The following is a 27,983-nucleotide window of genomic DNA, read 5'->3' as shown; positions in this document are numbered from 1 at the left end:
ATCTGAGCCCAAAGCTATGCTTGGTAGGGAGTATCAATGCATAGAATGAGACGCAAGTCCTTGCGTTCGCCTTTTCCAGTAAGCAGTATACACTTATACCCACGTGTTTCCACTGCGCCGAATTTAAGCATCGTATTTAAGGGGCAAACATGCGGAGCCAAGTGTTGCAATTGGTGGAATTTATTCGCGAATTTGGAGTCGTGACTGGACCTAGTCAAGCTGGGCATCAAAAATCCCCACCGCGCGCCAGGCGAGAATGCACGAAGACTCTTAACATCGTGGCAATTCTTGCCGACCAGGCCCAAGTGACTGGCCACAAAACGTGTTGCACGCGCGTTGCGAGGTTTTAATGGCTTGGTCGGTAGTGATGTCCACTGTCTATAATCAACACTTCGAATCTCTTGATTAAAAATGACTTCACTTTTCAGGTGTGACTGTATTTAACCGGAGTCACCGGACTAGTCAAATTGTTAGAGAGATAATCGCAACTTAACACTCGTACTCTTCTAACCCGGTCGCGAAGCTGCAATCTCCTATCCCAATTTTACTCCATAATCTTCTTGCTCGGCCAGCCCTGGCTCTACCAAACGCAGTGGTTGACATATTTCATGTGTGAAGTAAACATACTGAGGTTAGTGCAACTTAAACGGATGACAACGAGCTCCCATGAGAGGAGCTCATAACCTCCCACAGCACAACCTCTAACCTCTTGCGGGATGGCCTCGTGAAGTCCCACGGGATAGCCTCCCATGGAATAATCTCTTGTAGGATAATCTCATATAGAATAACCTTGTATAGATAACTTCCTATGGTATATGCTAACCAGGCTGTATTCGAAGTCTTGCATTATTGAGCTCAGGACCCCGTCTCCTTCCTGCGGTTCACAGAAAACCTTGAGTGGCCTTGCTGACATAGAACTACTGCCTCGGACTACTGTCTCGCATTAACTCTGTTTAGGTACGGTCAGAAAAGCTATAAACTCAGGGGTGGCCTGCGCTCACGAGGCAAATGAAAGCTGACCTTAGCCGCTGACATGCAGCAGCATTCCTTGGCACAGCCAGGCTGTCTGGGATCCATTGGGCTGTGGGAAGGGCTCGCAATATCAGGCCTCCTTCGTTATTTGAGGCCGCACGGGATCGAAATCCCTGCTCAGCCTCAGACAGCTGAAAACTAAGGACGGCCAATTCGGAATTTCATCTTTGGTCTCCAATTTCTCTTCGTCTTACACCGTACCGTCATCCTGTTCGGCTCATCATCGCCAAAAGCTAACCTACGCCATGTCTCTCAATCTTGACGAAAACGCGTGGTACCAAGTCAACGTGACAAAATTCACAGGTTTATCTCTCCTGGGCACCTCATTATTCAAGGACGGCAATACCGGCGCAGTTTTCTATCAAAACACCAACGCGAGTTCTAGAGGGCAGAGCTGGCAGTTCTACCCCTATAACTCTTCCGTGTACTTGCTACGATGCAAAGACGGAGGACCGAATGCCTACCTGGCCGCTGCTGCAGGGAAGGCGAACGCTGATTCATCGGCTGTAAGCGGAAATACGGTTCCCATAATGGCAAACTACAACGTGACAGATGATTCTATGTTCTGGCAGGTGGAACCGTGGGGGGATGGGACATATTACTTTCACAATCTGGCCAACGGGTCGGATTGGCGGCTGAACGTGCGGGACAACGCCTTGATGGCCATGGACTCAAACATTACTTCGGCGCAGTCGGGCGAGCATTTCACATTCACCAGCTTGAGCACCATAGGAGACAGCCGATACTCGACAGTGAATGTGAGATTATTTCAGGATATCAGATCATAGCAGATTTTTTTGACTGACCCGTCACACAGACATACCCGACTACAAGTCGAACAGCAAATGCAGTCGCACCGACAACTACTACCACCGGCACGGCCACCGCGACAGGAGATCCTGCCCCATCCTCGACAGGGACATCCCCTTCAGAACCGTCAGGCGGGCTGTCGACGGGTGCAGCCGCAGGGATAGGGGTCGGGGTGGGGCTCGCTGTTGTCATTCTAGTGGCCCTGTCTGCGATATTCTTCATCCGCAGGAGGAAAAACACGACAGCAGCGTCCCGGCCGGCGCAGATGAATCCCACGGAAGAGGTGAAGTACCAACCCGCCGACAGCGGGCGTTTTCACGAGATGGGCACACCACACACGTACGCGGAAATGCCGACCTCGGCGACGTCGCGGCCGCATGAGTTATGGGCGCAACCTATGGAGCTTCAAGGAGACAGCAGACGATAGCATCGGATGCTGGGCTCTCGGGTTGCTATGAAGAAACGTTTTGATATATTGATGTTTCACTGCTGATGTTTATATGCAACCACTCGAGCTCCATGGTTGGACGGGGTTCGATAAAAGAGAACAAAATCTGGTTATTACAAGAGTATAATAATTAATTACCACCGTCACCGGACCGTCCAAGCACTTCACATGTTCGCCAGAACAGCCACCCCTCCGAACAAGGCCCCCATGGCCACACCCGCCGTCTGCAGCGGAGCAGCGGCCCCCGTCCGGAAGATCGAGGTGCGCGCCTCACTGCTGATAGAGCTAGCCCTCGATGCGGCCGAGCTGGTCAGCCGCCCGATCTCTGACGTGATGCCCGAGCGGTCGGCGCCCGTCGCCGTCACGAGCTCCGAAGTGAGTCTGCTGAGCTCTGAGCTGGCCTGCGAATATACAGATGAGATCTGTGAGCTGGCCTGGGACTCGATGGAGGAGAAGCTCGAGGACGCGGAGGACACCACGGACGATAGCAGGCTGCTAGTCTGGGTCGGGAGCCCGGGCTGTCCGAATGGTGTTGTTGTTGTCGGGTTGCCAAACGTCTGTGTCGGGTTGCTGAAGGTCTGTGTCGGCTGCGTAAACCCGGGTTGTGTCTGGGTGGGAAAGGGTTGGCTTGGCTGCTCTGTCGTTGTGGAAGGGATGCCTGGAGTGCCTCCGTTGCCCACTGTCTGCGTGACGGTCACGGTGCAGTGGCCATTCTGGTCGCATCCGGGGGTGGTGGGCTGCGGGATCCCGGGAGTGGTCTCGCCGCCGCCTACCGGTACGGTCTGCGTGACAACCACGGTGCAGGTTTTCTTCCCGAACCAGTCCCACCATGGCTTGCCATCACGGGTGCAATCGCAGTCATCGCCTAAGTTGAGATTGTCTTTGTCTGGACAACGATGCCAAAAAGTAGCCTCCTGAAATGAGGCAGCGGCATTCACGTCATCTTGCGCGCGGGTAGACACCTATGAGATTGACAGCGGTTAGTTGTGATGCAGTACGATGGCGCATCTCACAAGAATTAGAACGTACTGAGAGCAGGAGAGTCGATAATGAGGCAATCGCCGTGAACCTCATCCTCGCGTCAGATTTGCCGAAGAGTCACGCTCAGAGTAGCGCCTCACGCGGGTGTCAGCGTAGCAATGCCGAATGCGTTTCAGTCCACTCTTGGTACAGTTGCAGGTCTCTGGTTGTCGTACCCAGGCATTCGTATATATAGGTTGAAAGGAGTATCGTGACTGATTTATAGCTGAGCTTGATATGACTTCACTTGTCGGGAACAACGTAGGTCGTCAAAAATCCGATTCTAAGTTGATCGCCATGATATGCTGTCAAGGACCCCACGTGAGGGCTAAAAGGAAGACGGCTAGTCCCGGTAGTGGCCCAGCCGAGATCGAATTCCTTGGGAGCATTGTGGCTAATAGGGCGCATTGTGTGTTGGCGACCCTAGTCTGAGAGGGGGGCACCTTGCAGGACTCGTCAAGAATTATGCTGGTAACGAGGAAGGTTTTGCGAGACTGGCTAACCATTGGCCTTCGGCTGCCGTAATAAGACAACCACGTAATGACAGCGGGCGAGCGGCAAAAACGTTTAAAAGGGAATAGAGAAGAGCGATGTCGCCTTGGCATGTCATAACACGCCAGACCGTTGGCGGGAATGACGACAAGCTTGACTGCCAGCAGGTCGGTATGCTGCCTTTTCATCCCACGATGAGGCTACGAAGCTACCTCGATTGGCGCGTCTTGGCATCTGAAGTCTCAATAGGGGCGCCTTAGTTCCCGGCCAATCCTCCGGTGTGAACGAAGCCCTCAAAATATGCTGCGGGTGGTCCGAAACAGCACTTGAGAGGCCTTTCCCGTCTTGAGGGCTCATACATTGCGGTCTGATACTTGAACTGGAAGCTTGAGACTTGGCTGCTCTGTCTTGGGTTAATGTTGTCTGCCCCTCGGGGGCTGCCGCGGGATTTCGAAACCCTCACTTGGTTCGATCTTCTTTCGTCCCATGGCAGCTTTTTATGCGTCCCAACAAGGCTAACCTTGGCATCCGGCATAATTTGAGGCCTGGATGCCGCCTCGTCGTAGCAGTGATCAAGAATTAGCTGAGTGGCATCCTTTATAGTCCGCTTGTTGATGTGGCTGGAAAAGGCTTCATCGTTGCTTCTTGTAAGCTTAATTTCGGTTTTGGCCGAGTCGAAGGCTACTCGGTGGCCAACCAAGTGCTATCAGTTGTTGGTCGTCTTGCGTGAGGCACATGCAGCAGTCGCCAACGAGAACTGTGATTAAGGGCGCGATGTGACTGTGATCATGTGCCCTTCTCTTTTCTGTCCTGTCTGGAAAATTAGTGACTGGTGGAATCATCCCAACTGTTCCCTCGGTTCTGTTGCACTGCTTCTGGTCGAATGCTATTCAGAGGTCGGCAAATGTCTACTGCACGATGACCATGTTGCCAAAAGAGGCTCACCGAATAACTCAGGGCAGCACTAGCAGGGACAACAGTCGCTGTGTGATCGGGGGATGACACTCGCTCTGTGTGCTGCTTCGTCTCCTGACAGCTCGGTCCGAATACCGTCCCAACAGTGCCTCCAGTACCAGGCCTAGGCCGTCGGGAGGGTTAGGGTCTGGCATACGACGTGCCTCCTGCTCATGCGCCACACTTGCGCTCCTATCCCAATCTGTCCTCTCGTTGGCTGACAGACGACCGCGAGAGATCGCTGCACTTCCACTGCTACTTCCTTGCAGCAACGGTGAAGCAGTAAGGCAAGGATCAACCTTTCAGTATTCAAAGAAAGGTTGACCATCATGGCAGGGGATGACGGCGAGGCAAAGGTGGTACGGGGCGCCTCGCTTCTGATCCTGCTGCAGGTCTTCTCGCGCGCCGTCACCTTCATCGCCAACCAGCTCCTCCTGCGCTTCATGACGGCGTCCCTCCTCGGCGTCTCCACCCAGCTCGAGGTGTACTACCTGTCCGTCCTCTTCTTCGCGCGCGAGAGCCTGCGTGTGGCCATCCAGCGCCAGGGACCCTTGACATCTGATTCGGCACCGGTCACCAAGGACGCAAAGCCCAAGCAAGGCGATGGCAAGCAGGACGCTCGGGCTCAGGAGACCCAGGCCGTGGTGAACCTGGGCTACGTCGCCATCATACTGGGCCTCGCCGTCGCGGCGCTGCTGGGGTGGATGTACCTCGGATCCATCCCCGCCGCCACTCTCCTCAGCACCCCCTACCTGGTCCCCTCGGTCTACATCTACGCGCTCGCCTCGGTCCTGGAGCTGCTGTCCGAGCCGGCCTTTGTGGTGATGCAGGTTCGTCTGCAGTTCGGGGCGCGTGCCTCAGCCGAGGGCGTCGCCACCTTTGGGAAGTGCGCGGTCACCCTCGCCGCGGCGGTCTGGGCATCCCGGAACGGCGTCGAGCTGGGCGTGCTGCCCTTTGCGCTGGGCCAGGTCGCCTACGGATCCGGCTTGCTCGTGACATACACCTGGTACGGCACAGGGCTTGCACACAGGGAGGGCTTCTCTCTTCTCCCGAAGCAGTTGGGCCAGGGGAGGGAATACATACTGTCCTACTTCTATCAGCCGACTGTCAAGCTCGCGTCGTCCATGATGGTGCAGAGCTTTGTCAAGCACATCCTGACACAGGGCGACACATTCCTCGTCAGCGCCCTGTCCACTCCCACCGCACAGGGAGTCTACGCGCTGGCGAACAACTACGGCGGCCTCGCGGCGCGGTTGGTCTTCCAGCCCGTAGAGGAGAGCAGCCGGAACTACTACAGCCGCCTGCTGTCCAGCGACGGCGAGCCCTCGCCATCGGCACCAACCGCGGAGAAGCAAACAGCAGAAAAGGATGATGTCACCAGCGGGCCGCGCCCATCCAAGACAGCACTGGCCCAGGCCTCCGAGAACCTCACCAGCCTGCTGCGGTTCTACACCTTCGCCTCGGTGCCCTTGCTGGCCCTCGGCCCCACGGCGGCGCCCCTCGTCCTGTCGCTGATAGCCGGCCCCCGGTGGACGGCCTCGGGCGCGGGGGAGGCCCTCGCCGCGTACGTCTACTACATCCCTCTGCTGGCCATCAACGGGCTCGCCGAGGGCTTTGTGGCGTCCGTCGCCACCGAGGCCCAGGTGCACCTGCAGTCGGCGTGGATGACGGCATTCTCGGTCCTGTTCGGGGTTAGCGGTTACGTGTTCCTCAGCGTGCTCGACTGGGGCGCCGTGGGGCTCGTCTGGGCCAACGGGATCAACATGGCCGGGCGCATCGTCTGGGCCCTGTGGTTCATCAAGCGCTACTTCGCGCAGAGGGGCGCGCGGTGGGAGGTCACGGCCCTCTTGCCCAATCCGCTGGCGGTGCTGGCGGCTGCGGTTGCGAGCCAGGTCGTGAGGAGGGTTGTGAAGTCAGAAATCGCTGGTACGGGTGTGAAGGCTGTTCTAGGGGAGCTGGTCAAGGTCGCGGGCACCGCGGTGCCTTTCATTGGTGTCTTGTGAGTTTTGCCTCTGATTCGTCTTGTCTTGATTACCTGCTGTCTAAATCACTTGTTTCTTCTACGTTGCTGACATTCGTTATGCAGGGCATTCGCCGAGCGCCGGTTCCTCATCCAGTGTTACCAAGCTGTCCGGGGCAGCAGACCCCAAGCTTCAAAATAGAGCAATACAGGATATCCGTCCGTCTTGTTTTATAGCTTGCAATGTCCACGCAAGCATGACCTTCTCTAAAGTCTAGGGGCCGGCATCTAAAACCACCTGGCTCTCGCTGCTCTAGTCGAAAGTGATCTTGGTCGCCTTCTTGCTCATGTCAACGTTCTTGAAGAAGGCGCCGTATGCGTCGTGCTGCTTCTTCTTGACGGTCGTGCCAAACTTCATAAGCTCCTCGGGAACAGGCTGGCCGGCGGCCTTTAGCACATTGATCAAGGAACCAGAGTGTGACTTGTCGTGCTCTGTGAAAAGCGTAATGGCCTTGCCCTCCTTACCGGCACGTCCAGTTCGGCCGATACGGTGCACGTAGTCTTCAATGGTCAAAGGGAACTGTGAAAAGACATTAGCCACTCGCAGTTTCATGTCGGATGCGACATGGGACTTACCGTTAGGTTTACCACGAGTTTCACCTCGGGGATATCAAGACCTCTTGCAGCAACATCAGTAGCCAACATGATCGTCGTTGTTCCCGCCTTGAACGCCTCAAGACTCCTCGTGCGCTGCTCCTGCCTCAGGTCGCCGTGGATAGCGCAGACGTTGAGGCCGCGACTCGTTAGAAACTGCTCCACGCGGGTTGTTTCCTTCTTGTAGAGGCAGAACACCAGGATGCGATCGTTGTGCGCCTTGCCCCTCTGGGCGTCCTTGAGGATCTCCAGCAACCGCCTCTCCTTGCCCCTTGGGTCCACGACTTCTACTGTCTGGGCAATCCGACTGTTCGCTTGCAGCTCAATGGTCCCGTTGCCGTTGCCGTCGCCTGTCTCGCCGCCGGGCTTGTTCTTGTTGATGATCACCTTGACGGGATCGACCATGAAAGTCTCGGCCAGTCCTCTGACTTCAGAAGGCCACGTCGCGGTGAACATGAGTGTTTGCCTCTTTTCCTTTCGCCGGACACGACCCAATAATGAGCTTGATGTCATCCTCGAAACCCTTGTCCAGCATACGATCCGCCTCGTCAAGAACCACGAACGCCGCCTCGGAAAGTGATATGGTGCCATCAGACAGGAAATCCTTCAACCGGCCCGGCGTGGCAACGATGATGTCTGCGCCCTTGCGGAGGAGATTGCGCTGGTCGTCTTTACTTGCGCCACCATAGATGCACACTGCCTTCAGACCCACAAGCGAGGCCAGCGTGCTGGTAGACTCGTGCGTCTGCATCGCCAGTTCGCGTGTCGGGGATACTATCACGGCACGAGTAGGGGCAACCCTGCCGTTGGCGGGCTTGGGCAGGGACAAGAGGGCTTCCACACAGGAGCGAGAAGGCGTACGTCTTGCCTGAGCCGGTCTCGGCAATGCCGACCACATCGCGGCCCGAGAGGGAGAAGGGCCAGGAAGCGGCTTGGATGGGCGTCGGAGTGGTGAAGGTTCCGAAGGGGTTCTTTGACAGGAGGCGCGAGGTGGGGAGATGGGAGAATTTGAGGACTGGGCGGAGGGTGGTGGATGGATTCGTTTGGTCGTGGATGGTAATGTGGTTGTCCTCGAGGAAGGTCTTGACCTCGGATTCGGGGACAGCCGTGAGGGCGGCGGTTTGTTGGTACTTCGAGGATGCGCCATTGGTGACAGGCGATTCTGCGGTGGTCTCATCGTCTGGTTTCCTGTCCTTTTTCTTATCCTTCTTGTCCTTGGACTTCTTGTCCTTCTTCTCCTTCTTAGCAGCGGGCTGGTCGTCGACGGGGGCATCTGCCGGGACATCGACGTCCATGGCATCGGCTGCCGCAGTCTCGTCACCATTCTGCTCCTCTGACTGCTCCTTGTCCTTGTGTTTCTTGTCCTTCTTCTCTTTCTTATCCTTCTTTTCCCTTTTGTCCTTCTTATCCTTCTTCTTCTCAGACTTGTCCTTCTTCTCTTTTTTCTCCTTCTTTTCCTTCTTCTCTTTCACAGGCGCATCCTCGGCGGCAGTGGGATCGTCGGTCTTGACCTTCTTGACCTTTTGGATAGCATCGACCTCGCCTTCGAGGCGATGCTTCTTGCCGCTTGACATGGTCGGGATGTATCGCGTGTAATAGTATTACACGTGTAGAGGGCGGGGGTGTTGTCGAATGTTTGGGTTGCCTCCTCGCGGTCGCAAGTATACTGTCAGGGATGTTCAAGGGATCTCGAAATTTTCCTGGTCCCTCAACTTTTCTGCCGGGTGCTGCTATCGCTCCGTTCCGGCTAGCATCTGCGAATAGAGAAGGCGGTGAGGAACAACGCCCCAGCGCCCTGCATGCTGGAGACCCTTGATTTTCGCTGTGGGGTCATGGAGCAGACACCTTCCCTTGTACGCCATAGCGAGCAGCTACCATTGCGAATCCTGGATTCCAACTCTGTTTCTACGCTGTAACGTTTTCCTTCGATTCCTTAGTTCCTATGGAACATTCTGCAGGATAGCTGCGGCTTAATGCAGTAGCCGGATCGCAACTCGTAGGGCATTTGGTGTGATCTGATGACGTGCACATGGTTGCTCACGGCAAGTCGCAACGAGACCAGTTTCACGGTTCCAGACCACCTAAACGTACGAGGCATTGTCTGCAGTCATCTCCACGATGCAAGTGTGTAATCCAGATGACCATGCTATTGAATCATTGACGCCACATGCACCAGTACGTCGTTCGCCTCAGCCAGATGGGAGTCTCTCACCTGTCAAGGTTGACTGACGAACAATGTTCTCATAGCAGGCTCGTCGGCGGGACGGGGGGGTCTATGGATGTTGCGTGCTTATTGGGATGCATCACTCAACACCATTAGCACACCATGAACGGACTAATTCATTTCTTAGGGCTGACGACAATTGAAGCAACCAATCGCGAGACAATTCAACTGTTTTTCAAAAGAGCCTCAGAAGAAGCTTTGCCATGGGGACGGCGAGAGGCTTAACTGGATGTACCGGCACTGACTCGGGAGCCTTGGCCTTATGTGGAAAGGCGAATATGGCGTCAGTCAGAGTTTGCGGTCCATTACGAAATCCTCAGCGCACCCCTGAGTCTGGATCGCAGGTTTTGCAGCAAATCCCCCGGGACCATCGCAATGGTGAAAGGCATTCGGCCTGGGGTGGCGGGGAATGGGCCCTCATGTCCATATAAATGATATACTGCCGTAGTGTTGGCTCATGCGAAATCGGGGGTACTCAGCCTGTCTTTAACGGGCCAATGCGCAGCAGCACCTTGCACTGACCAAACCCATCGACACTCTTTTGCAGCCGCTTCATATTAGGCACAAATGGCTATCAACTCCACAGTCGTGTCAAGCTCCTCCGGGAATGACATCGAGAAAGATGCCGTCCACACGGATCCCGGCTTCATGTCCGACACGAAACCTGAAATAACCGAGCCCCAGCTCAACGTCGGTGGCCATGCGAACGTCCAGAGACAGCTCAAGAGCGTCCACATCACCATGATTGGTTTCTGCTCAGGGATCGGAACGGGGCTCTTCGTCGGCACGGGCGCCGCCTACGCTAAAGCCGGACCCGCTGGGCTCCTCATCGCCTACTGCATCGTTGGACTTGTTCTCTACTGCGTGATGCAGAGCATCGCCGAGCTCGCGACCTTGATACCCACAGCCGGCAGCTTCCCGCACTGGGCCACCCGCTTTGTGGACCCGAGTGTTGGCTTCAGCCTGGCAATCAGTTACGGATATTGTTATACAATCGCCATCGCGAGTGAGGTCTCTGCTGCGGCGGTCATCGTGAGCTATTGGACAGACATTACTCCGGCAGTGGTTATCACGGTCGGTCTAGTGTTGATTCTAGTCATCAACCTGCTCAGTGTGAAGTTCTATGGCCATTCCGAAATCTTCAGTGGCATTATCAAGGTAACCTCAGTGACTTGGAGAGAAATATATGCAGAAAGACTGAAATCCTCACAGGTGTCCTGTTTTCTTGGGTTGGTACTTGTCGGCATTGTCATCACTGCAGGAGGCGGTCCCGACGGTAAGCCCATTGGGTTCAAATATTGGCATGACCCAGGTGCTTTCACAGAGTACAATGGCATCGCTGGGTCGACAGGAAACTTCCTCGGCGTGCTGTCCGCACTCGTCAACGCCTCGTTTAGTTTCATCGGTGTAGAGACCGTCGTCATTGCCGCAGCCGAGTCCCAGCACCCTCACAGGGACATTCCCAAGGCAGCCAAAAGAGTCACTTTCCGTATCGGGCTGTTCTACATTTTGGGCGCGCTGCTGATCGGAATCATCGTCGACCCGCGAAACCCAGGCTTGACCAGCGGTGAGGGCAACGCCAAGTCGAGCCCATGGGTGATCGCAATCGAGCAGGCAGGCATCAAGGCCTTGCCGAGCATCGTCAACGCGTGCATCTTAGTGTCAGCCTGGTCGGCTGGAAACTCTTATTGCTGGGTCGGCAGCCGCATTGTTCTGGCCATGACGACGGACTACCAGCTCCCACAGGTGTTCGGCAAGACGTGGAAGAATGGAGTCCCTTGGCTTGCGGTCATAACAGCTTGGCTCTTTGGGCCTCTGGCATACCTTAGTCTGGGCAGCGGCGGCCCAGCCCAGGCGTTCACCTGGCTGCTTAACCTTTCAACTGTTGCTGGACTTATTGCATGGTCCACACTTTCTTTCTGCTACATTCGCTTCCATGCTGCCATGAAAGCTCAGGGCGTCTCAAGAGATTCACTGCCATGGGCCGCCCCGTTCCAACCCTATGCGGCTTGGGTTGGTTTCCTGGGGTCTGCAATCATCACACTTATTTCTGGGTTCCCGGTCTTTCTGAAGGGGAATTGGTCAACATCTGATTTTATAGCGAGTTATGTTGGGATTCCGATTTTCATTTTGCCAATTATCGGTTGGAAGTTGTGGCACAAGACAAAGGTATGTGGTTCTTGGCTGAGGATATCCGCGCTTCTTGTTTCTAACTATGATTCCCACAGTTTGTCCGTGCTAGCGAGATTGATCTCTGGTCTGGTCGGCTTTACGATGAGAAGCACGCCGGAGTTGAGCAGGAGAAGCCACGGAACATTGGGAGGCGTTTCTGGAACTGGCTCGTGTGATCATGCCGCACTGCTGACGACTTCGCGTTGGCTTTTGAGATTCAACATCTATGATACCCACCAAATCGAATACAAGGTTTTCAAAAGCGTAATGATTCAAGACCAGACCACCACACTTACCCTTTTCCTTGCTCAATCATTGATTTCGATATACCATGCCGATGATCCCTAATCACTAAATGGCGTCTAATATTTGGCCGAATGGCTTGTACTGTACACAATGGTCAGTCCGTGTTCTGTGAGTCTTGAAGGAAGCTCTACAACATTCAAAGATCTTAGCGTAACTTGCATTGATTGTCTGCATGGGGACAGATACTGTAGCAGAACCGAATGGCGCTTAACTCAGGTGGGCCTACATCCTGTGCTGACTACCACGTGTATGCATCGACTTCTAGATCAAAGACTGTAGTGGCCTGCTTCCTCCCAGCAGCAACGACAGCCGCTCTGACATCGTCGCAAATACCGCCGGGTCCAGAGACGACAACGCCAACCTTCCGCCACCCGCACTGGATCTCGTGTGCCAACAAGCTGGTAACATCCAGTCTGCCGCCGATTACTTGTCACTTGCTTATCGGCAACCGCGTCGAGAACCCCATCCAATTCGTCGACTAAGCACCTAGCCGAATCTTTCACACTCCAGCCAAGTTTGACGTTGGTATGACTGGCTGTCCACGGGATGAGGCTAGTGATGCCGATGCCTCCCCCCCATCAGCAGGCGATCACATTTTAGTACGCTCGAGGCTGCTTTGATGGAATAGGGCCCGTCGAAGAGCGTGAGCAAGCCATCACATGCCCGCAGGTACTTGGTCATGCCGGTAGACTTCTTGATGTATAGCGTGGCCCCCGTCGTCAGACCATCTGCTACTCGAGCTTCAGGAAGCACCCGCGCCGCGGCTCCCTGTCCCTTCTCCGCGTCACCGTGCTCTAGCTCCGAGCCCATCTTCGAGCCATCCCCCGACCCGGGGCTGCGCGCGGGCGACGACTGCTGCAGTAGCGCAGCGGGCACCACCGAGAACGGGTGGTTCTCCCAGGGGCGCAGCGGCTGAAGCGTCGGGAAGAACGTGTAGGCGTGCATGCCCGGGTGCGCGCCCCAGCGGATGCCAGCCACGTCCACGCGGACGTAGCCGCCGCCCAGCTCGGTCACCCTGGCGCGGCGCATTCCGTTCTTGAGGACGCGCGCGACGCGGGCCAGCCGGTCGAACGCCAAGATCGCGAATGCGCCGTACAGCCATGTCTCGTACCCCCAGGCGAGATCGGGCGTCCAGAGTTTGATGTGGTACCAGCAGCCCGCAAGCACGGATACGGACAAGATGATGTGCCAAATGAGGAAGAACTCGTCTGCTCGGTGTTCAGAATTAGTGACTGACAGATCGGCCATGGAGCAAAGGGAACATCTCGTTCTTGTAAGACAGCAAACAAATATGAACAAAAGCATCACCTACAGTAGGACCGGCGTACGTACAAGCCACTACCAACCGCCAAAGTCATGAGCACCATAGTCGCGACCGCGCCCCAGATCCAGTACTCTTGCGTCGCCTCCGCAGGGTAATAAAGCGGCAGGGCCATGAGGCTGTGTAGCAGCGCAAGCAGTGCAAACAGGCGGGCGACCCAGCGGTGGAGCAGCAGGAAGGTCGAGTGCGACCAGCTGGTGGCCCAGAGCAGGACGTTGTTCCGCGACGAGAAGAGGAACGTCAGCGGGGCCATGACGAAGGCGAAGACGCCGGTGCGGTAGAAGACGTAGGCGAGGATCTCATCGTGCGGGTCGGAGTACCAGGCGTGCGGCTGCATGGATTTGTAGTTGACTGCGCTCAGCATGAGCACGAGGAGGGTGAACATGGCGATGTACAGGCTCTGCCCTACCGTCGGGGCGTTGCCGAGCAGATATGGGAGCGGGCGGGCCTGGTAGGTGCCTATCAGGCTTGGGTAGACTAGACGTGGCCGGACCTTGTCCAGGAGACGGGAGATGTAGGGCACATAGCCTAGCCAGGTGAGTATCAATGGTGTCCCAAACCCAGTTACAAGGATAGCGATGCTGTGGGACTTGTGTGTTAGTAGTTCCCAGGTTAACCTGAAGATACAGCAGCAGTTATAAGTATCTTACCCATAGCTATTTTCCAGCACAGTCTCACGCTGGACCGCAAACATAGCATTATACTGCGACGTATACGCCTCCACGTTCACCAGCGCGGTGAAGTTAAGCGTCTCAGACTCCGTATCCGCACCAAGCTCCCGCCCCGGAGGCCCAGTGACATTAGCCACCGCCTGCGAGAAGTTCCACCTCGGCGGCACGGCCGGGTCCTCGGTGCTCCGCGCCTCCCAGAAGCCCTGCAGCTGCGAGACGGGCACGCCGAACACGGCGCACTTGGTCTGCGCGCAGTAGGCGAGCGTGGTCAGCCAGGGGGTGTCGCCGGCGCAGCACTGGGGGCTCGTCATGCCGTTGCCGTGCATGTGCATGCCGCCGTGCGTGTCCGTCTCGGAGGAGCACGACAGCATGTAGCTGGAGAGGGCGCGCAGGCAGGCGAAGGCGCAGACGGGCTTGTAGGGCCAGATCCCGTGGCCGACGAATTTTCCGAGGGCACTGCCCATCAGGATGGTTGACAACAAGACATGGTATAGAATCTTCATGTTGGACGTTAGGGGTCAAGGCAGCAGTGTCGATATCACGGTCTGCAATTCGTAACAATTGCTGGAAGTCACATCATATGTGGGTTCATTTTCGAATTATGCGAACGAGGAGTCTGCAGTCATATTATGTTGCAGCCCAGAATTTGCCTTCAGCCGCGATGCAGTTCACATGTGCACCTGTAGAAACGAGCCCACCGGTCCACAGCACTGGCTGATTCAAAGCTATGTGAGCAAATTTACGGTGATGTGAGCAAGTTTCTACCGGTGTAGTGGTATAACCTGCAGGCACATCTGCGTCTGGACCAATCGCCTTACACTAGACTACATGCAAGCGCTGTTCGGGGAAAGTCTGGGCAGGAATTGCTTCAATAGGCTCATGAGCAGATAAAGAGCCCGAGCGACTTGGTGTTCTTGGCGGAGGTGTCTCTAAGATTGTGTCTCCCGCATAGCTTCTAGGCCGGTAGGCGATGTGATACACCAAGCTCCTCAACACCTCGCTAGCCGTCAGCCACATCGAGGACCACATTGCTCCCGTGCCGCTTCCAAAAAGGTGGGATGTTCATATCGGCGGGTTTAGTTACCAGCTCAAGGGGTTGTATCTCGCCTCAGACCGTGTATGTTCCCATTCTCGTCAACCTTGAGCTCTGGGTAGTCTGGTTTTTGCATGCAGCCGCTCATTCGCCTGGGCCAATCAACCTCGCCATCAAAACCCCATCTGGACTCCTTCCGCTCGGGACCTGTCCATCCTACCCTGGCAGCCTGTATACGCCGCAGTAGATCCTTCGTGCGGGACTGGCTAACGTTGTTGAAGATGGACATTTTCACACCGGCGCCTTCAGCCATGGACGTCAGTTGCATCATGACTTCCTTGTTAAAGCGTGACTGGTCCGCGTGTGGTGGGTTGCCATGCCGAATAAGCCACGGCACAGACACGTCAACACTGAGTTCCTTCAGGTCCGGGAACCTTCCCTTCTGTTTAGCCTCGACTAACTTGCGCAGACCGACTGTCAGCTCTTCGTCCTCGTCTCCGTGTGTGAGGTGCAGCATCTCGAGTTGCTCAGGCAGCGAGTCCCTCAGCCGATCAGGGTCTGTGTCGGCAACGAATCCGAACAGGTATGTGCTGGCAATGCGGAACCGTCGTAGCTTAGTGAATGCTGAGAAGCTGCCCATCGGCCGTGTGTAGTTGCCGGCACCCCACTCGTCAAATTCGTAGTCGTGGGGATAGTCGATCCAAATCTGCTCCAAGCTGTCCTTTTGCTGTTCCAAGGCTTCCCGCACGGAATGATAGCTAATAAGGAAGATAGGCTCCGATTCGGAGATGATTTCGCCGATGTCGTATATGAAAGTTTTCAGTGCCTTGGGAGCTGCCAGAATGCGCCGCAGCTCAAAGGGCGAAATCCTGCATTGGCGCAGTTCAAGATGTGTGATGTTTAAGCTGTGAGCTTGTAACTCGGTAGCTGGCTTCAGCGTCTCTCTGTTTCGCATCGCAAGTACGCGGTGCAGGTAGACTGATTCCAGTCCAGGCAGCGCGAAGAGGTCACGCCAAAGCTCGAGGTGCCTTTCTGGCCTCGAGGAGCCAAAGCATGCTGTAGTTACATTGCTCAAAATGCTCGAACCAACCGAAGATCGGATGAAGTAGTGCACGAATCGCAAGCATAACGGCTCCAGTAGCTCAAGGTCGATACTCGCCAGCCTGGGGAGGCTGCGGATAAGTATGGCCAAAGTCAGCGCCTCGCGGAACGACCTCGATGAGCGAGCGAGCTTCAGAGCGCCGTCGACATTTGTCGGCATGTCGGCCTCGGAGTTGTCGTCCTCGTCCTCGCTCCCCTCAGTGGTGCTCCAGTCGCTGTAGTCGGCGTCCGACCCAACCTCGAGAAACTCATCCTCGAACTCCGACTCGATCTCAAAAACCTGCTCATCCGCCTCGGCGGGGCTACCTTCGCCATCGCGGACCACAGCGTCGGGAGGGTCGACCGAAATGAGGCCAACTTGCTGAGAGAGAAGCCTGGCGACATTTTCAATCTCGGGGGATAACTGCGCTCCCGGGGCATGAAGTGAGCTCCTGCTGTTCTCGTGGACTCCCAAGTGCCGCACGCTCCGGCCCAGCTCGGGCTGCCGCACGAGAAGTGACGTGATGATTTCGAGGTAGCACAGCTCGTCCTTCCAGGGGGTGCGCGAGAGCTCTATTGAGCGGTAAAGGTGGGGGAGTGCCACGCCGCAGAGCTGGTGCGAGCATCGGACGAGCTTCGCGAGGGTCGACTGGCTGGGGATAAACTCGCAGATGCGAGACAGCAGCTCGGGCGGTAGATCAGAGATGGATGTCATCATGGCTTGCGGGCCCCATCCGCCTGCCAGCCTGCTCGAACAAAGGAAGACAGCTCACTTTTTTTTGAATAAAGAAGTCTTCAGAAGAAACCCAGTTCCCGATGCTGTGACTGGTTGTTGTGGCTGACTGTTTGATGATTTGGCAGCAGCAGTGAAAACTTAGGCTGTTGAGTGTCGATTCCAGGCTCATCGTCTCTCCAGCGCATGCATTGACGCCAAATGCGCCAAGTCACCCTTCCGGCTTACCACTTGTTGTGAGGGTTGAACCCTTGAGCGCCGCCGTTGGCAACGGAGGGGGGGGGTGGTAGGGAGAGGGGGTGTTGTGCGCTGAAGTAAAGTTCGATGCCGCGACTCAACATGAAGATGTCAGTATCCATCCAAGTAAGTGACTAACATGGGTGACACAAGGGCGAGTCGGTCATTTTCGGCAACGGATGTCTTAGCCTACAGTATCACATGAATTCCAAGTAGAAAAGCCAAGTAGGTCAGTGTTGACTGAGAAATGTAATACGTTGGAATCACGAGCTCTACCTATAGTGTCAACAAGACTCCCGCAAGTCTTTAGAGACAGCAATTTCCGATATGGAATAAGAGAATATGTATGTCATAGCCATGGCTAGTGCTGACTCATGGTAAGGAACCAGCACTGTTGCAACGGCAGACACGGCACAAAAGGCCATCGTTTGTCTGATCTAGGGCGCAGGGCCTTCCGACAATCAACAACGGGGGACCAGGTCCGCTGTCTTCGGTTACCACACTTGACTCACCCGATTCCCCTTGCCGAAGCAAGGAGGTAAAATGAATTAATGACAAAGGAAAATATTTTTTTTGTGTTTTTTTAGTTTTATGAAAGAGGTTGGGGAAGGGAAGCTGGGAGTGAGCGGAAGAGAAGAGCGGGTAGGGAAAATGGAGGAGTATAGGGAATAGAATGGAGGATGACGAATGCTCACCACTCCCTTCCTCACACACCAACTTGCAAGTGTGCAACACATCTGCTAGGTCCCTCAAGCCCAGTCCTGTCTCACGATCAGATTAGAGATGCGGAGGTATGCGGAGGTCTGCGATGTTGGATGGTCTACTCACCTTGTGATTCGGAAGTGTCCTACTTCCTCTTCAGAGGCGCGATCTTGCGGTCTTTGCCCTTGTACTTGGGAACTTCCTTCTCCTCTTTCAGCAACTCCATTTCCTCGAGGGCCAGTTGGCTCTCGATTTCCTCAAAGGACAGTTCGTCGAGATTCGCCTCGGGCTTGGGCTCGGGCTTGGTCTCGGGCTTGGGCGCCGGCTTGGGTGCGGGCTTCTCAGCTTTTGCTTCGGTCTCTTCAGCCTCATAACTATCCAGCATGTTTGCGAGCAACGAGTTGACCGCGCCCATGGTGGCTAGCTTCTTCGTCTCTGTCTTGGCTGCGCTGGCTTGCGCCGGTGCGGAGGATTGACCAGAGGAGGACGAGGTGGCAGCCTGCGTGGGAACTGCAGGCTGGGGAAGAGGCTGGGAGCTCGAGGCCGTCTGGGTCGGCTCCTTCTTCTCTGCTGTTGCGGGGATGGCTGTTGCCTTCGCCGGAGAGGGTTGTCCAGAGGAGGAAGAGGCAGTCGACTTGGGACGGGCAACCTGGGGAAGAGGCTTGCGAGCGGCTGCGAACAGGGACTTGGGGCGGATTGCTGGGAGGGAAAGCTGGCCAGCAGGGCGCTGTGGGGTCGCGGGAGCTGCACTCTTGGGAAGAGGCTTGGGGGTTGCCGAAGACGGGGGCTGGGCTGGGGCACTGATGATTTGCTTCTTCTCTGTCTTGGCTGGGCTGGCTATTGCCGGCATCGAGGAGGGTTGACCAGAGGAGGAAGGAGAAAGCGATGGCGCCGCAGGAGATTGTCGAGAAGCTGTCTGGGAAGCCGTCCGAGGAGGTGGAGCCGGAGTCGGAGTTGGCTGTGACTTGATCTGGTGCTGAATTTGTCGAGGCCGTACGGACGAAGTAGGCTGTGTGATCTGAGCCTTGCTTGTCTGTTGGTTGTCATTCAGACTCCACCGTGCCATCTTTTCCACCAGAGGTGAAAAGTCAACAGGCGCGGGAGACGACTGAATCTGGAGGTTGACAAATTGCTTGGTGATCTGGCTGACCTTGCGCAGAATGCCGGGGGAAGTACTTGTCGTCGATGACTTGGTGCTTGGAGCAGCTTGAGAAGCCTTCACATCCAAGACCATGTGCTCGACTGGCGGCGAAGAGGGGACAGGAACAGGGGGAGCATCCTGCATTTCCTTCTCGCCCAAGGCATCTGAGTGAGCAGGGGTAGACAGAACGAGGAGAGGAGGGTCAGGCTGAGCGAGCTGGAAGCCTCGGGAAAAGGCGGCGAGTGGATCAGAACCGCAGCGGAAGCCGTCGAACTTTAACTTGGCAGCCAGCGAGGTAGCGGCAGCGAGCGCGAGGGGAGCAGGCTCAGGCTGGAAGAAGGTCGTCTCAGCTGGAGTCTCGACGAGAGCACCCGCGTTGACTTCCATCTATTCTAGTTGTTAGTATGTATTGAAAGACTGGCCGAGGGCTCAGACGAAGTTGGGAATGATGGGACTGAAGTTCAATAACAGCGGGATAAAAGTACGATGTTTACCTGTCGCTCGATAGTCTTGTCTTCCTCATCGGGCTTCGCGTAGGACACTTCCTTCTTCTCGGGGGTGGACAAGGAAAAGGACTCGAGGGCGAGAACGAGCGAGGCGTAAGCATCGTCGTCGGCTAGGGGGCTAACACAGGAGCCACCGTCCCGTTGACTGGGCACAGAAACCTATCCTGCGCGCTCAGCCACCGGTGGGGAGTTCTTGCGGCCTGGGGCTGCCAGGGCTTTTGCCGACTGATCGATGGCATGAGAGAGAGACCATTTTCCGTAGAGGACGTTGTAAACGCCCTCGTAGGTTAACAGACCCCGACTCAATGCCCTGCTTACTGCCTCGTCGCCAAGAGAAGACCTATACTGCGAGCTTGTCAAGTGTGAGTAGGTCTTGGGGGGTGTGCTCGTCTGGGATACACCAGTTGACGAAGCACGAGCGCTGGGCCGCTTCTTTAGGGGGCGAGAGGAAGAGAGGGAAGGGAGTGAAGAGGGGCGAGAGGAGGGGAGAGGCGAGGGGCACGAGATAACTAGGGAGGTGGAGGAGATGGAGCGAGGCTGGGAGAAGGGGACAAGAGAGTTCAAGGCAGAGGAAACCGTGCGGACAACGGAGGAGGGGCGGGAGCGAGAAGAAGGGGGAGAAAGGAAAAGGAGATGCTCATCATCATGGCTGTCCCAACCACCAGGCACCCTCCGCTTGCGCGTCGAGTGCGAGGAGTCGGAGTCCAGCACGGTGGCGGTCACCCAGAGGAGACCGGCCAAGAATACGACGGGCAGCGACGCGCCGGCGTAGGAGAGGATGGAGGAGAAGAGAGAAGACATTGTGGCAAGTGCTTCGTGATGACACGCGAAGAAAATGACCAGGAATGTCAGGTGCGGGATGGAGAAATAAAGCTCGAGAGCAATGGGGACGATGCAGTGATAAAGAGAAGTCTCAGCGAAAAGCGTAATGCAAATCTAGTTGACTTCTGTTGACACACGGCGTGGTGAAGGAAGGGGGGAAGGTTTGGAATTGCGGCGAGGCTGCAGGTGGGTTGATAAACAAGGGCGCAGGGGGGCAACCGGTCACGTGGCCACCCATAGCTTGACTGCACTCGGGAGCTGCCCTGTAACCATAGTGGCTCTTGAGCTTCAATCGCCCTGAGGCTCTGCAAGTGGGGCTCCAGGTGGGCTGCAGCTCCATGCACCCACGTAGGTACTCAGGTACTTCTGGAGGAGGTGGTTCACCCAGCAACCAGGGCGCCCACCTCAAGCAGCCCTGGCAACGGGTGCTGAGCAGGTAGGCATACATGGACTGCTAGCTAGCAACTGGAAGCACGCGTCTCTGGTAGTGAGGTACGTGGTGAGCAATGTGGTCACTTTGGTTGAGAAGAGTATTGCATCCTGAGGTCGTCTAGAGAGACACTCCCAACTACTGCTTCTCAAGGACGGAGAAGCGAAGGCAATATTCTAGCATGAAACTACTAAGTTCCAATGAAAGTACAGGCAGACGCAATCAATTCTCTCTTGTTGTGTGGCCGCATTCATGCCTCAGGCGCATCGAAAGGTCTGCCGTTGCTCAAATACGCCATTTCTCAACCCCCGACTCCGTCTCGTACCGTTTCTGTGACTGTTATCGCGATTGCGAGATGGAATCAAACACTCTGACAGGAATCACTTGGTTACATGCAAAGAGTACTCTCCGTACTACCCATACCTGACAGGGAAATCTGTAGCCCTTCCAGCCCGACACCGAGAGGTAGGATTTTGTTAAAGTACCTATGGTATATAAGGCTTAATCCGGCTGATGGATTAAGCGTTTGCTTTTTCTATAGTTATGGGCCCTTGGTTTATTTATATAGCGCGATTAACTACTATATTCCCCTAAGCTATACCAAATTAAGCGCCCTAGGTTAAGCCCCTTATATTTAGGTTTTATAAAGGTTTTAAGTTTAAAGGCTAAAAAGTTTATAGGTTTAAAAACTACTTATTATTTAAATAGCACTACTTATATAAGTGCATTTAGGGTATATAACCTAAATAAAACGTTTTATATATATAAGGGCTACCATGGCATATACTTTACTTAATGGGTACCACCTTGCAAACTAAGGGGTGTGTTAAAGTACCTACGGTATATAAGGCTTGATCCGGCTGACGGATTAAGCGTTCACTTTTTCCACAGATTTATGTATGATCTCGTATACAGCCAATGAGTGGCTGGGGACCTTTTGACTCAACGCCTGCGTGAAGCTTTATGACAGATCTTGGCATCCATCAGTTGTGACACTCGAGCCTTAAAAAAGGAAGGATTGAAATCCACAATTCAAAAGATCAATTACGGCAACAGTGCTTTTGTGGCGGTGGCCAAGAATTTTAAAAGAAAGTAATTGATTAATATCAAGACATTGAGATTAAATCCATGATCTACCAAATTCAATCCCAACATCCCACAAATGAATGTACAATGACAAACCCTGTGCGTCATCCACACCAGCTCGGGTTGTGCCCTTCCGTCGTCATCAGCTAAATACAGCCTTCATTTTCTCTTTTCCGGTCTTCATCCTCGTTATCCTTTCCCTTCGCACCAATTTCTCACAAGAGAGAACCAATTCTCGTTGCAATCAACAATCTCCCGCTTAAGCAGCGAAGCTGCGAGCCATGCGGCGGGCGGTGGCAGCGCCAGCCGCGGGGGCGGGGGCAGCAGCGGCCGCGCCGGGCTGGACCATCTGGACGGGGATGCAGCCGCCGAAGGGGCCGGCGTTGCTGGGGTTGACGAGCTTGACGAGGCAGGTGTTGGCCTGGCCGGCGATGTTGCCAGTGCAGGTGGCGTCGGCGGGCATGTTGACCTTGAAGGGGTAGTCCTCGTTGATGTTGGTGGCACGCTTCATGATGCCGACGGCCTGCAGGGCGCGGGCCCACGCACGCTTCTCGCTCTTCTGGATCTTGCCCTTGGTGCCGGGAACCTGTGTCTCGACGTCCATGGCGACCCAGCTCTGGCCGGTGCCGTCGGTGTTGAGCATGGCCTTGTATGGGCCGGCACCGTCGGAAGTGACGATGTGCAGGGTGCCGGAGACGGAGCCACCGGGGCTGACCTGAGCCAGGGTGTTGCCGGAGAGGGCCATGGCGGCCTGGGTGCCGGACTCGATGTCGTTGTCTCCTTGCTGCGGGGGTTGTCAGTGATGATCTGATGGGAACGCTGTGGAAACTGGTACTCACGCCGTTGGTTCGTCCACATGCGTCAGCCTGGTCGCCCTTGAAGACGGTGGTATCAGGCTCGGTGACCTTGTTCTTGCCAGGGCCGGGGATCACACCACCCTGGATACCCAGAGCAGTGGAGTTGCCACCGGCATCACCAGTTGCGACTGCGATCTTGCCATGGGCGGCAACCAGGGGGGAGGCGGCGAGGGCGATGAGGAAGATCTTGGAGAACATTTTGGCGGTTGTTGGGAGGTGGTGTTGAGAGTGGTAGATGAGAAATTGAGTTATTAATGTGAGAGATATTGAATAGAGTTACGAATCAATCGTAAGCTGCTCTGCGAACCTGGCAGGGAAGTAAAGGAAGAGAAAAAAGCTGAAGACTGATGCTGATGCTGCTGATGATGGAGAGAAAGGGAAATCGTGATGGTTAGCGGAGGAGTAGCGCCATCTTTATAGTTTCTCGACCTGATGAAGTCTTCTGTGAGGTCTCCGTGTCTGTAGCCTGGACCAACCGCCCATGAAACCTCGTCCGGCCTCGCCACATCGCATCGGCCCTCCTCCTGACTACTGAGGCATTGTGTCGACACATCTCAACAGCCGTTTCCCCGCTTCATGACCATGTCCACCTTCTAGTCCAAACGGTTTTGACGACAATGGAACGTATCATTGACTCAGAAAATGTCCAGAACAATCAGACGAAGCCGGCAGGTGTTGGACTAGCCAGCCGTACGAGGCGTCGTCCCGAGGGTTATGCGCCTAGCAGCCGTCCGAGGAGAAACTGTCTGTCAGTCAGTAGTGGGCCAAGGTCGTGATACATCGCACAGCCGTGTGGGGCGCGCATAGGGAGGTCGTTTTTGCAGATCCGGATGCGGCTCAGGTGGTGGAGTTTGAAACGCCCGCTGATCACCTGGGTGGAGGTCAAGTCCAGCCGATGCGGCGTTCTTGTCGTCCCTGGGCGTCCCAATCCGAACTTGGAGACAGCTCTGGGCAATTTCTAGGCAAAGCCATGATGGGATGAGGCTGAAGGAGGAAAGAAAGGGCGGTCCAAGGGCGTCTCATGAGAGGTTCAAACGTCCAGGGGTGGCTAGCGGGACGCCGTCTGTGCGACAGAGGGAACGAGGGATCTGAGAACTTCTGCACCCACCTTCATGCAGCAGCCAGAAACCGCGCAGCCCGATTGGTCCAGCACTTAGGTTGTAGCCCCGGGCCGATGCTACTCCACATCACCTTACCATATAAGCTTGATCTGCGCCGCTGGTTTCGTTTATCGGGCGAAACCTAACGTTTCCCTGTCCAGCGTTTGGCCCGGTCCTTCCATATTCCCCTTGCGGCATCGTCAGCAGACTTGGGCCGGACGGCAACCGATGCGCGAGAGCGACAACGAAGCTTTCGATTCACAGCAGCCTCGCTCTAGAAAGAAAGAGGCAAGCGGCGTGTCTTTCGATCGTTGCCTGTTGGCCTCAACGGGCGGATGTCCGGTTGTCTTTGTGCCAGACTGGTAGCAGCCGGTTTCCGCAAGCTGCTCCTGCGCTAGAGAGACAATTCACACAGCTTGGTCGGCTCCAAGAACAAAAAACAAAATTGGAGCCGAAGTGAACGAACAGTAGTTTGTCACGATGCCCGAACAATCATGTTGGCCGATCTTATTGAGCTCAAGTTGCGCAAAGCTTTTTTCTTGACGCCAACTGTCAATGAACCACACTCCCGGTCCCCTTCTTGGACTGAGCTGAGCTGCAGCCAAGCCCAAGCCCTTCCGGCTGGGCAGGACGCGCCAAGCTCTGTCATCGATGGTGATAGCCCTTGGCAAGAGCTTGGTATTTCTGATGTTTCCCGCGGCCCTCAAACCTCGGCTGCAGTTGACTGTTTCCATTCCCAGCAGCCTGCTGAGTCAGTGCAACTGTGAACCATAACGCAGCCCCTAAGACCGGCAGACCACCAACCTTGGGTTGCCACCCGGCACACTTGGGCAGTATCTTGCGAGAGGAGACAAGACTCCTCCGTCCACCCACGTAAGCTCGCTGACACAGAATCATGTGCTCACGTCTTGTCACCCTGGTCGGACGACTCCTCGGACGTGGTGGCGACCGGTAAGTTCGGGTCGTGCACGCCATGGAATCCGAATCCAACCGCGAAGTCCATCTCGGCCCTGCCCACCTCACACATTGTCCGGGCATCCAGGCACAAGAGATAGCTGTTCCTGCAGAAACCATCCAGCACCACGCTCAGCAAGACTCCATCATCCTCCTTTACTGCGCCTGGCCGCTGCACGAAGATCGCCTCCCCTGGTGTGTGCCCCGGCGGGTTGTTCCACTGCAGCACAGCTCGTGAGACCAGGTTTGTCTTCACTATCGTGTCCACAAGCGTGGACCTTCCGCTCATCGCCAAAGAGTACACGTAACGGTATGGCCTCGTGTGGTAGGCTGGGTTGATGGTCGGTAACTCGCCTACATGTGGACTGGGAATGCCGATAGTCGATGTCGACTCGGGGGTGAAGATCGAGTATGCAGGCTTTAGAGTGCTTGCCTGGGCCTCAAAGATCCGTTCGTCATTCCTCCTTTCCTGCAATCCTTCTTCCATTGGGACATGCTGAATGGCCAGTCGGGGTCTCAAGACAGAGAGCGCCATTGCTGGTAAGCCCCCGAGTACCGCGATGACCGTGTCTGCCTTCTGACGAATCTTTTGGCCCAGCTCCTCGCCCCTCCTGCAGACCTCATCAGCCATTACCTTCAATCGATCGTGAAACTTGGATACGAGTGACCGCGGGCTCTGGGATGGAATGTGATGGTGCAAGGGAAGAGTGAACTTCCATCTCGTGAGCCGCGGTAGCGTGTCTCTGGCCTGCTCTTCTGTTCCCCAAGCAGTCCTCGCCTTGCCATCTTGGTTCAACACAACGTCGTAATAAAGCCCCGTTAGGATGTTCATGTTGGGGTACTCGATCGTATCGCAGGTGATGCTCCACTTTTCCACATCGTCTTTTGCGTCGAGGTACATCTTGTCAAAGCAGTTCACTGTGTGGAAAAAGAATGCGGCCTCCGTTTCGAACTCAGCCACCACTCCTCGTCCTCGCAATCTGTCAACGATGAACCATTTGTTCTTCCTACTCGGATTGAAAGGTTTCATGGCGTCCAGCAGGTTCCTCTTCCACAGGATGCCAAGTCCGTCGAGAGAAAAGTGAGAGCTCGGCACGCGCAGCACAACAAAATGCTGGCTTAGGAAGAAACTGTGGATGTATGCCATCGGTATGTCTAATCGACTGATGGTGGCAAGTATCTCGGTCTCACCGGTGGCTGCGGACACTCGAAAGACTTTGTAGGTGGCTGGGAGGCCTGCCTTGATGTTGACATTGATGTAGTCGCCAGTTGTTGGACAGCGCTGGACATGGGCGCAGGAGAGCTCTCCATCAAGTTCTGGATGTAGACCATCTTGCCTGGCAAATCCGATGGGCTCAAGGGTGTGCCTGTCTACTTCTCGTAGGAGGTGGCAGTCCGTGCCAAGCCACACCGTCTTCTGCGGCAGAGCGCCACCCTGAGCCGCCGACTGGAGACCAGGCACGTCTAGCTGCACAGTCACGGCGATATTCTCCACCTTCTTTGTCTCCCTCCTCGTATTTGCGACCATCCAGGCGCTCATTATCTTGCCAAACAGGCCAATGCAGGGATCAGCACGCTGCCCGAAGGTGATGATGTCACGAACTCCATTCTTCTGTGCATGTTCGATGAAGTCGTCGCACTGCCGCCGGGACGAATACCAAACCTGAGTGCCACCGCCGTCCTTTCCAGCGATGATATCGAAACGATGGGTGTGTGCTAGGCCATCAAACCAGTGAGAGATGTGAAGCGTTCCCCTGGGGGTATTATCGACTGTGTTGGCCCCAGGTCCGGTCCGAAAGAGGGAGCCCGCGGCCCAAGAGGGGATGTGGCCTCGGACTGGGAGTTCAATTGGGCCGCGATGCTCTTCGAGGTTGGCAAACTGTCGTCACATATCAGCAAACGGGCTGCCATGAGCTTTGGGCAACCATTTCCTCCCTGGAAGGAACTGCTGCTGGGAGTGACTTTTTGGGCTTGATTGTGGAAGACTGGGTCATCAAGATCTGTGTCGCCCAACATTTAAGGAGTGGCACTTACCCCAGCTTCGTTGGGCCAACCGAGGTAGGCTCCATCCACGGCGTTGCGGACGGCATCTTGCAGATCACCCTGTTCATTGTCCACCGACCTGATAATAGCGTTTGGAGATGGAGAGGGAGATGCCGATTGAGCTGCCATGATGGCAAGGCATTCGCGAGCACAGCCGAAGCTTTAAAAATCCAAAACAATGCGGGTTGTGCAGGATACTTGGGTAGCACTCAAATTTGTGACGGGTTGGTGTTTGTGTGCTGTGGTTGCGTGGAAGGCGGCAGCACAAAGAAGCACACCGGGCCAGGCCAGGGTTGGAAAGGCCGCCCCGCAAAGTCACTTTTTTAAGTATTTCGCAGTTTCCTTTCCTGAGTTCCCATCATCGCAACATCAAAAGTCACCTCGTTCTTTCCAACTAAAAGTTGAATGGAGTGTAGCAAAGGCACAAGACAGCAAACCGATTCATAGGCATCCCGTATCACACAAGGGTCAGACACAGTGGAACCGAAGTTCAAGACAAACACTCCTACAGATTCTGACGGCCGTTGCCTCCGCTCACGAGTCCTCGAGAAAAGGGGGAAAGCGAATTGTCTCACCTTGTACTTCTGGCTGAAGGTATACCTAGGCACACTGGAAATGCTCTCGGAGCCAGCAACAATCCAAATTAGAATTCTGGAAGCATTCTGGGTAACGTGGGAGAATCAGGGGACCGTAGAGCAAAACTGGGAGCAACAGAGCCTGACAAATGAACCGACCTAAAGGCCAGGTGTGCTTTCTTATGGTCTCACTTGGCAGTGTCAAGTGCGCCATTCAAAGACACGAGCGAGGATTCAAATGGGCAAGCCATTTTTCTTGGTGCGAGAGCCAGGGATACATCAGACTAACTACCCAGCTCCCAATTATTAAATCAGTTTACGGACTTGATTGGTCAACACATCGTATTGACAAAGAACAGATTTTTTTAAGGAAATGAAAACAAATTTTCCGCTCCAATTGCTGGGTGAGCCTTTTGAAAGGTGGTATTTACGGTCGTTTCGGTCCTTTAGCAACGTTGGTGTATCTAATGGCGCTCAGGGGCAGTGACTCAGATCGGAATCATGCCGTGTGAAGCTAGAGATACCTCAGTAGGCACCTCGATTTTACCCTACAGGGCTCTACATTTTGACCATTACCATTTGTCTCCATTAAATTCCCAGGTGTGCACAAATAAGGATTG

At 55.2% G+C, this 27,983-nt stretch overlaps 10 protein-coding genes across 10 annotated transcripts; 4 read left to right on the top strand and 6 right to left on the bottom strand.

Moving 5' to 3' along the window:
• Positions 1-1,277: 1,277 nt before the first annotated feature.
• INS49_012483 (uncharacterized protein) lies at positions 1,278-2,269 on the top strand (the record flags this gene model as incomplete). The annotated part of the gene is made up of 2 exons (XM_043173186.1): positions 1,278-1,790; positions 1,850-2,269. The coding sequence occupies 2 exons, from the start codon at positions 1,278-1,280 to the stop codon at positions 2,267-2,269; spliced, it is 933 nt and encodes a 310-aa protein (XP_043022483.1).
• Positions 2,270-2,458: 189 nt separating this feature from the next.
• On the top strand, positions 2,459-3,159 carry INS49_012482 (uncharacterized protein; the record flags this gene model as incomplete). Its single annotated transcript, XM_043173185.1, has 2 exons — positions 2,459-2,810; positions 2,996-3,159. The coding sequence occupies 2 exons, from the start codon at positions 2,459-2,461 to the stop codon at positions 3,157-3,159; spliced, it is 516 nt and encodes a 171-aa protein (XP_043022482.1).
• Positions 3,160-5,085: 1,926 nt separating this feature from the next.
• INS49_012481 (uncharacterized protein) lies at positions 5,086-6,918 on the top strand (the record flags this gene model as incomplete). The annotated part of the gene is made up of 2 exons (XM_043173184.1): positions 5,086-6,755; positions 6,843-6,918. The coding sequence occupies 2 exons, from the start codon at positions 5,086-5,088 to the stop codon at positions 6,916-6,918; spliced, it is 1,746 nt and encodes a 581-aa protein (XP_043022481.1).
• A 111-nt stretch (positions 6,919-7,029) lies between these two features.
• INS49_012480 (uncharacterized protein) lies at positions 7,030-8,944 on the bottom strand (the record flags this gene model as incomplete). Its single annotated transcript, XM_043173183.1, has 4 exons — positions 7,030-7,296; positions 7,353-7,794; positions 7,862-8,115; positions 8,198-8,944. 4 exons carry the CDS (start codon positions 8,942-8,944, stop codon positions 7,030-7,032), a joined length of 1,710 nt encoding a protein of 569 aa, XP_043022480.1.
• A 1,217-nt stretch (positions 8,945-10,161) lies between these two features.
• On the top strand, positions 10,162-11,942 carry INS49_012479 (uncharacterized protein; the record flags this gene model as incomplete). Its single annotated transcript, XM_043173182.1, has 3 exons — positions 10,162-10,752; positions 10,807-11,763; positions 11,823-11,942. 3 exons carry the CDS (start codon positions 10,162-10,164, stop codon positions 11,940-11,942), a joined length of 1,668 nt encoding a protein of 555 aa, XP_043022479.1.
• A 368-nt stretch (positions 11,943-12,310) lies between these two features.
• INS49_012478 (uncharacterized protein) lies at positions 12,311-14,567 on the bottom strand (the record flags this gene model as incomplete). Its single annotated transcript, XM_043173181.1, has 4 exons — positions 12,311-12,448; positions 12,676-13,280; positions 13,385-13,974; positions 14,044-14,567. The coding sequence occupies 4 exons, from the start codon at positions 14,565-14,567 to the stop codon at positions 12,311-12,313; spliced, it is 1,857 nt and encodes a 618-aa protein (XP_043022478.1).
• A 585-nt stretch (positions 14,568-15,152) lies between these two features.
• INS49_012477 (uncharacterized protein) lies at positions 15,153-16,892 on the bottom strand (the record flags this gene model as incomplete). The annotated part of the gene is made up of 1 exon (XM_043173180.1): positions 15,153-16,892. One exon carries the CDS (start codon positions 16,890-16,892, stop codon positions 15,153-15,155), a length of 1,740 nt encoding a protein of 579 aa, XP_043022477.1.
• Positions 16,893-17,994: 1,102 nt separating this feature from the next.
• INS49_012476 (uncharacterized protein) lies at positions 17,995-20,297 on the bottom strand (the record flags this gene model as incomplete). The annotated part of the gene is made up of 4 exons (XM_043173179.1): positions 17,995-19,377; positions 19,485-19,614; positions 19,815-19,836; positions 20,159-20,297. The coding sequence occupies 4 exons, from the start codon at positions 20,295-20,297 to the stop codon at positions 17,995-17,997; spliced, it is 1,674 nt and encodes a 557-aa protein (XP_043022476.1).
• Positions 20,298-22,093: 1,796 nt separating this feature from the next.
• Positions 22,094-22,889, bottom strand: INS49_012475 (uncharacterized protein; the record flags this gene model as incomplete). The annotated part of the gene is made up of 2 exons (XM_043173178.1): positions 22,094-22,618; positions 22,674-22,889. The coding sequence occupies 2 exons, from the start codon at positions 22,887-22,889 to the stop codon at positions 22,094-22,096; spliced, it is 741 nt and encodes a 246-aa protein (XP_043022475.1).
• Positions 22,890-24,692: 1,803 nt separating this feature from the next.
• On the bottom strand, positions 24,693-26,917 carry INS49_012474 (uncharacterized protein; the record flags this gene model as incomplete). The annotated part of the gene is made up of 2 exons (XM_043173177.1): positions 24,693-26,624; positions 26,780-26,917. 2 exons carry the CDS (start codon positions 26,915-26,917, stop codon positions 24,693-24,695), a joined length of 2,070 nt encoding a protein of 689 aa, XP_043022474.1.
• Between the last annotated feature and the right edge of the window lie 1,066 nt (positions 26,918-27,983).

The sequence above is a fragment of the Diaporthe citri genome (genome assembly GCF_014595645.1).
Source record: "Diaporthe citri strain NFHF-8-4 chromosome Unknown scaffold_6, whole genome shotgun sequence".
Taxonomy (NCBI): Eukaryota; Fungi; Ascomycota; class Sordariomycetes; order Diaporthales; family Diaporthaceae; genus Diaporthe; species Diaporthe citri.
Note: the sequence above shows the minus strand (reverse complement) of the source record. Positions and strands in the feature narration are given on the sequence as shown.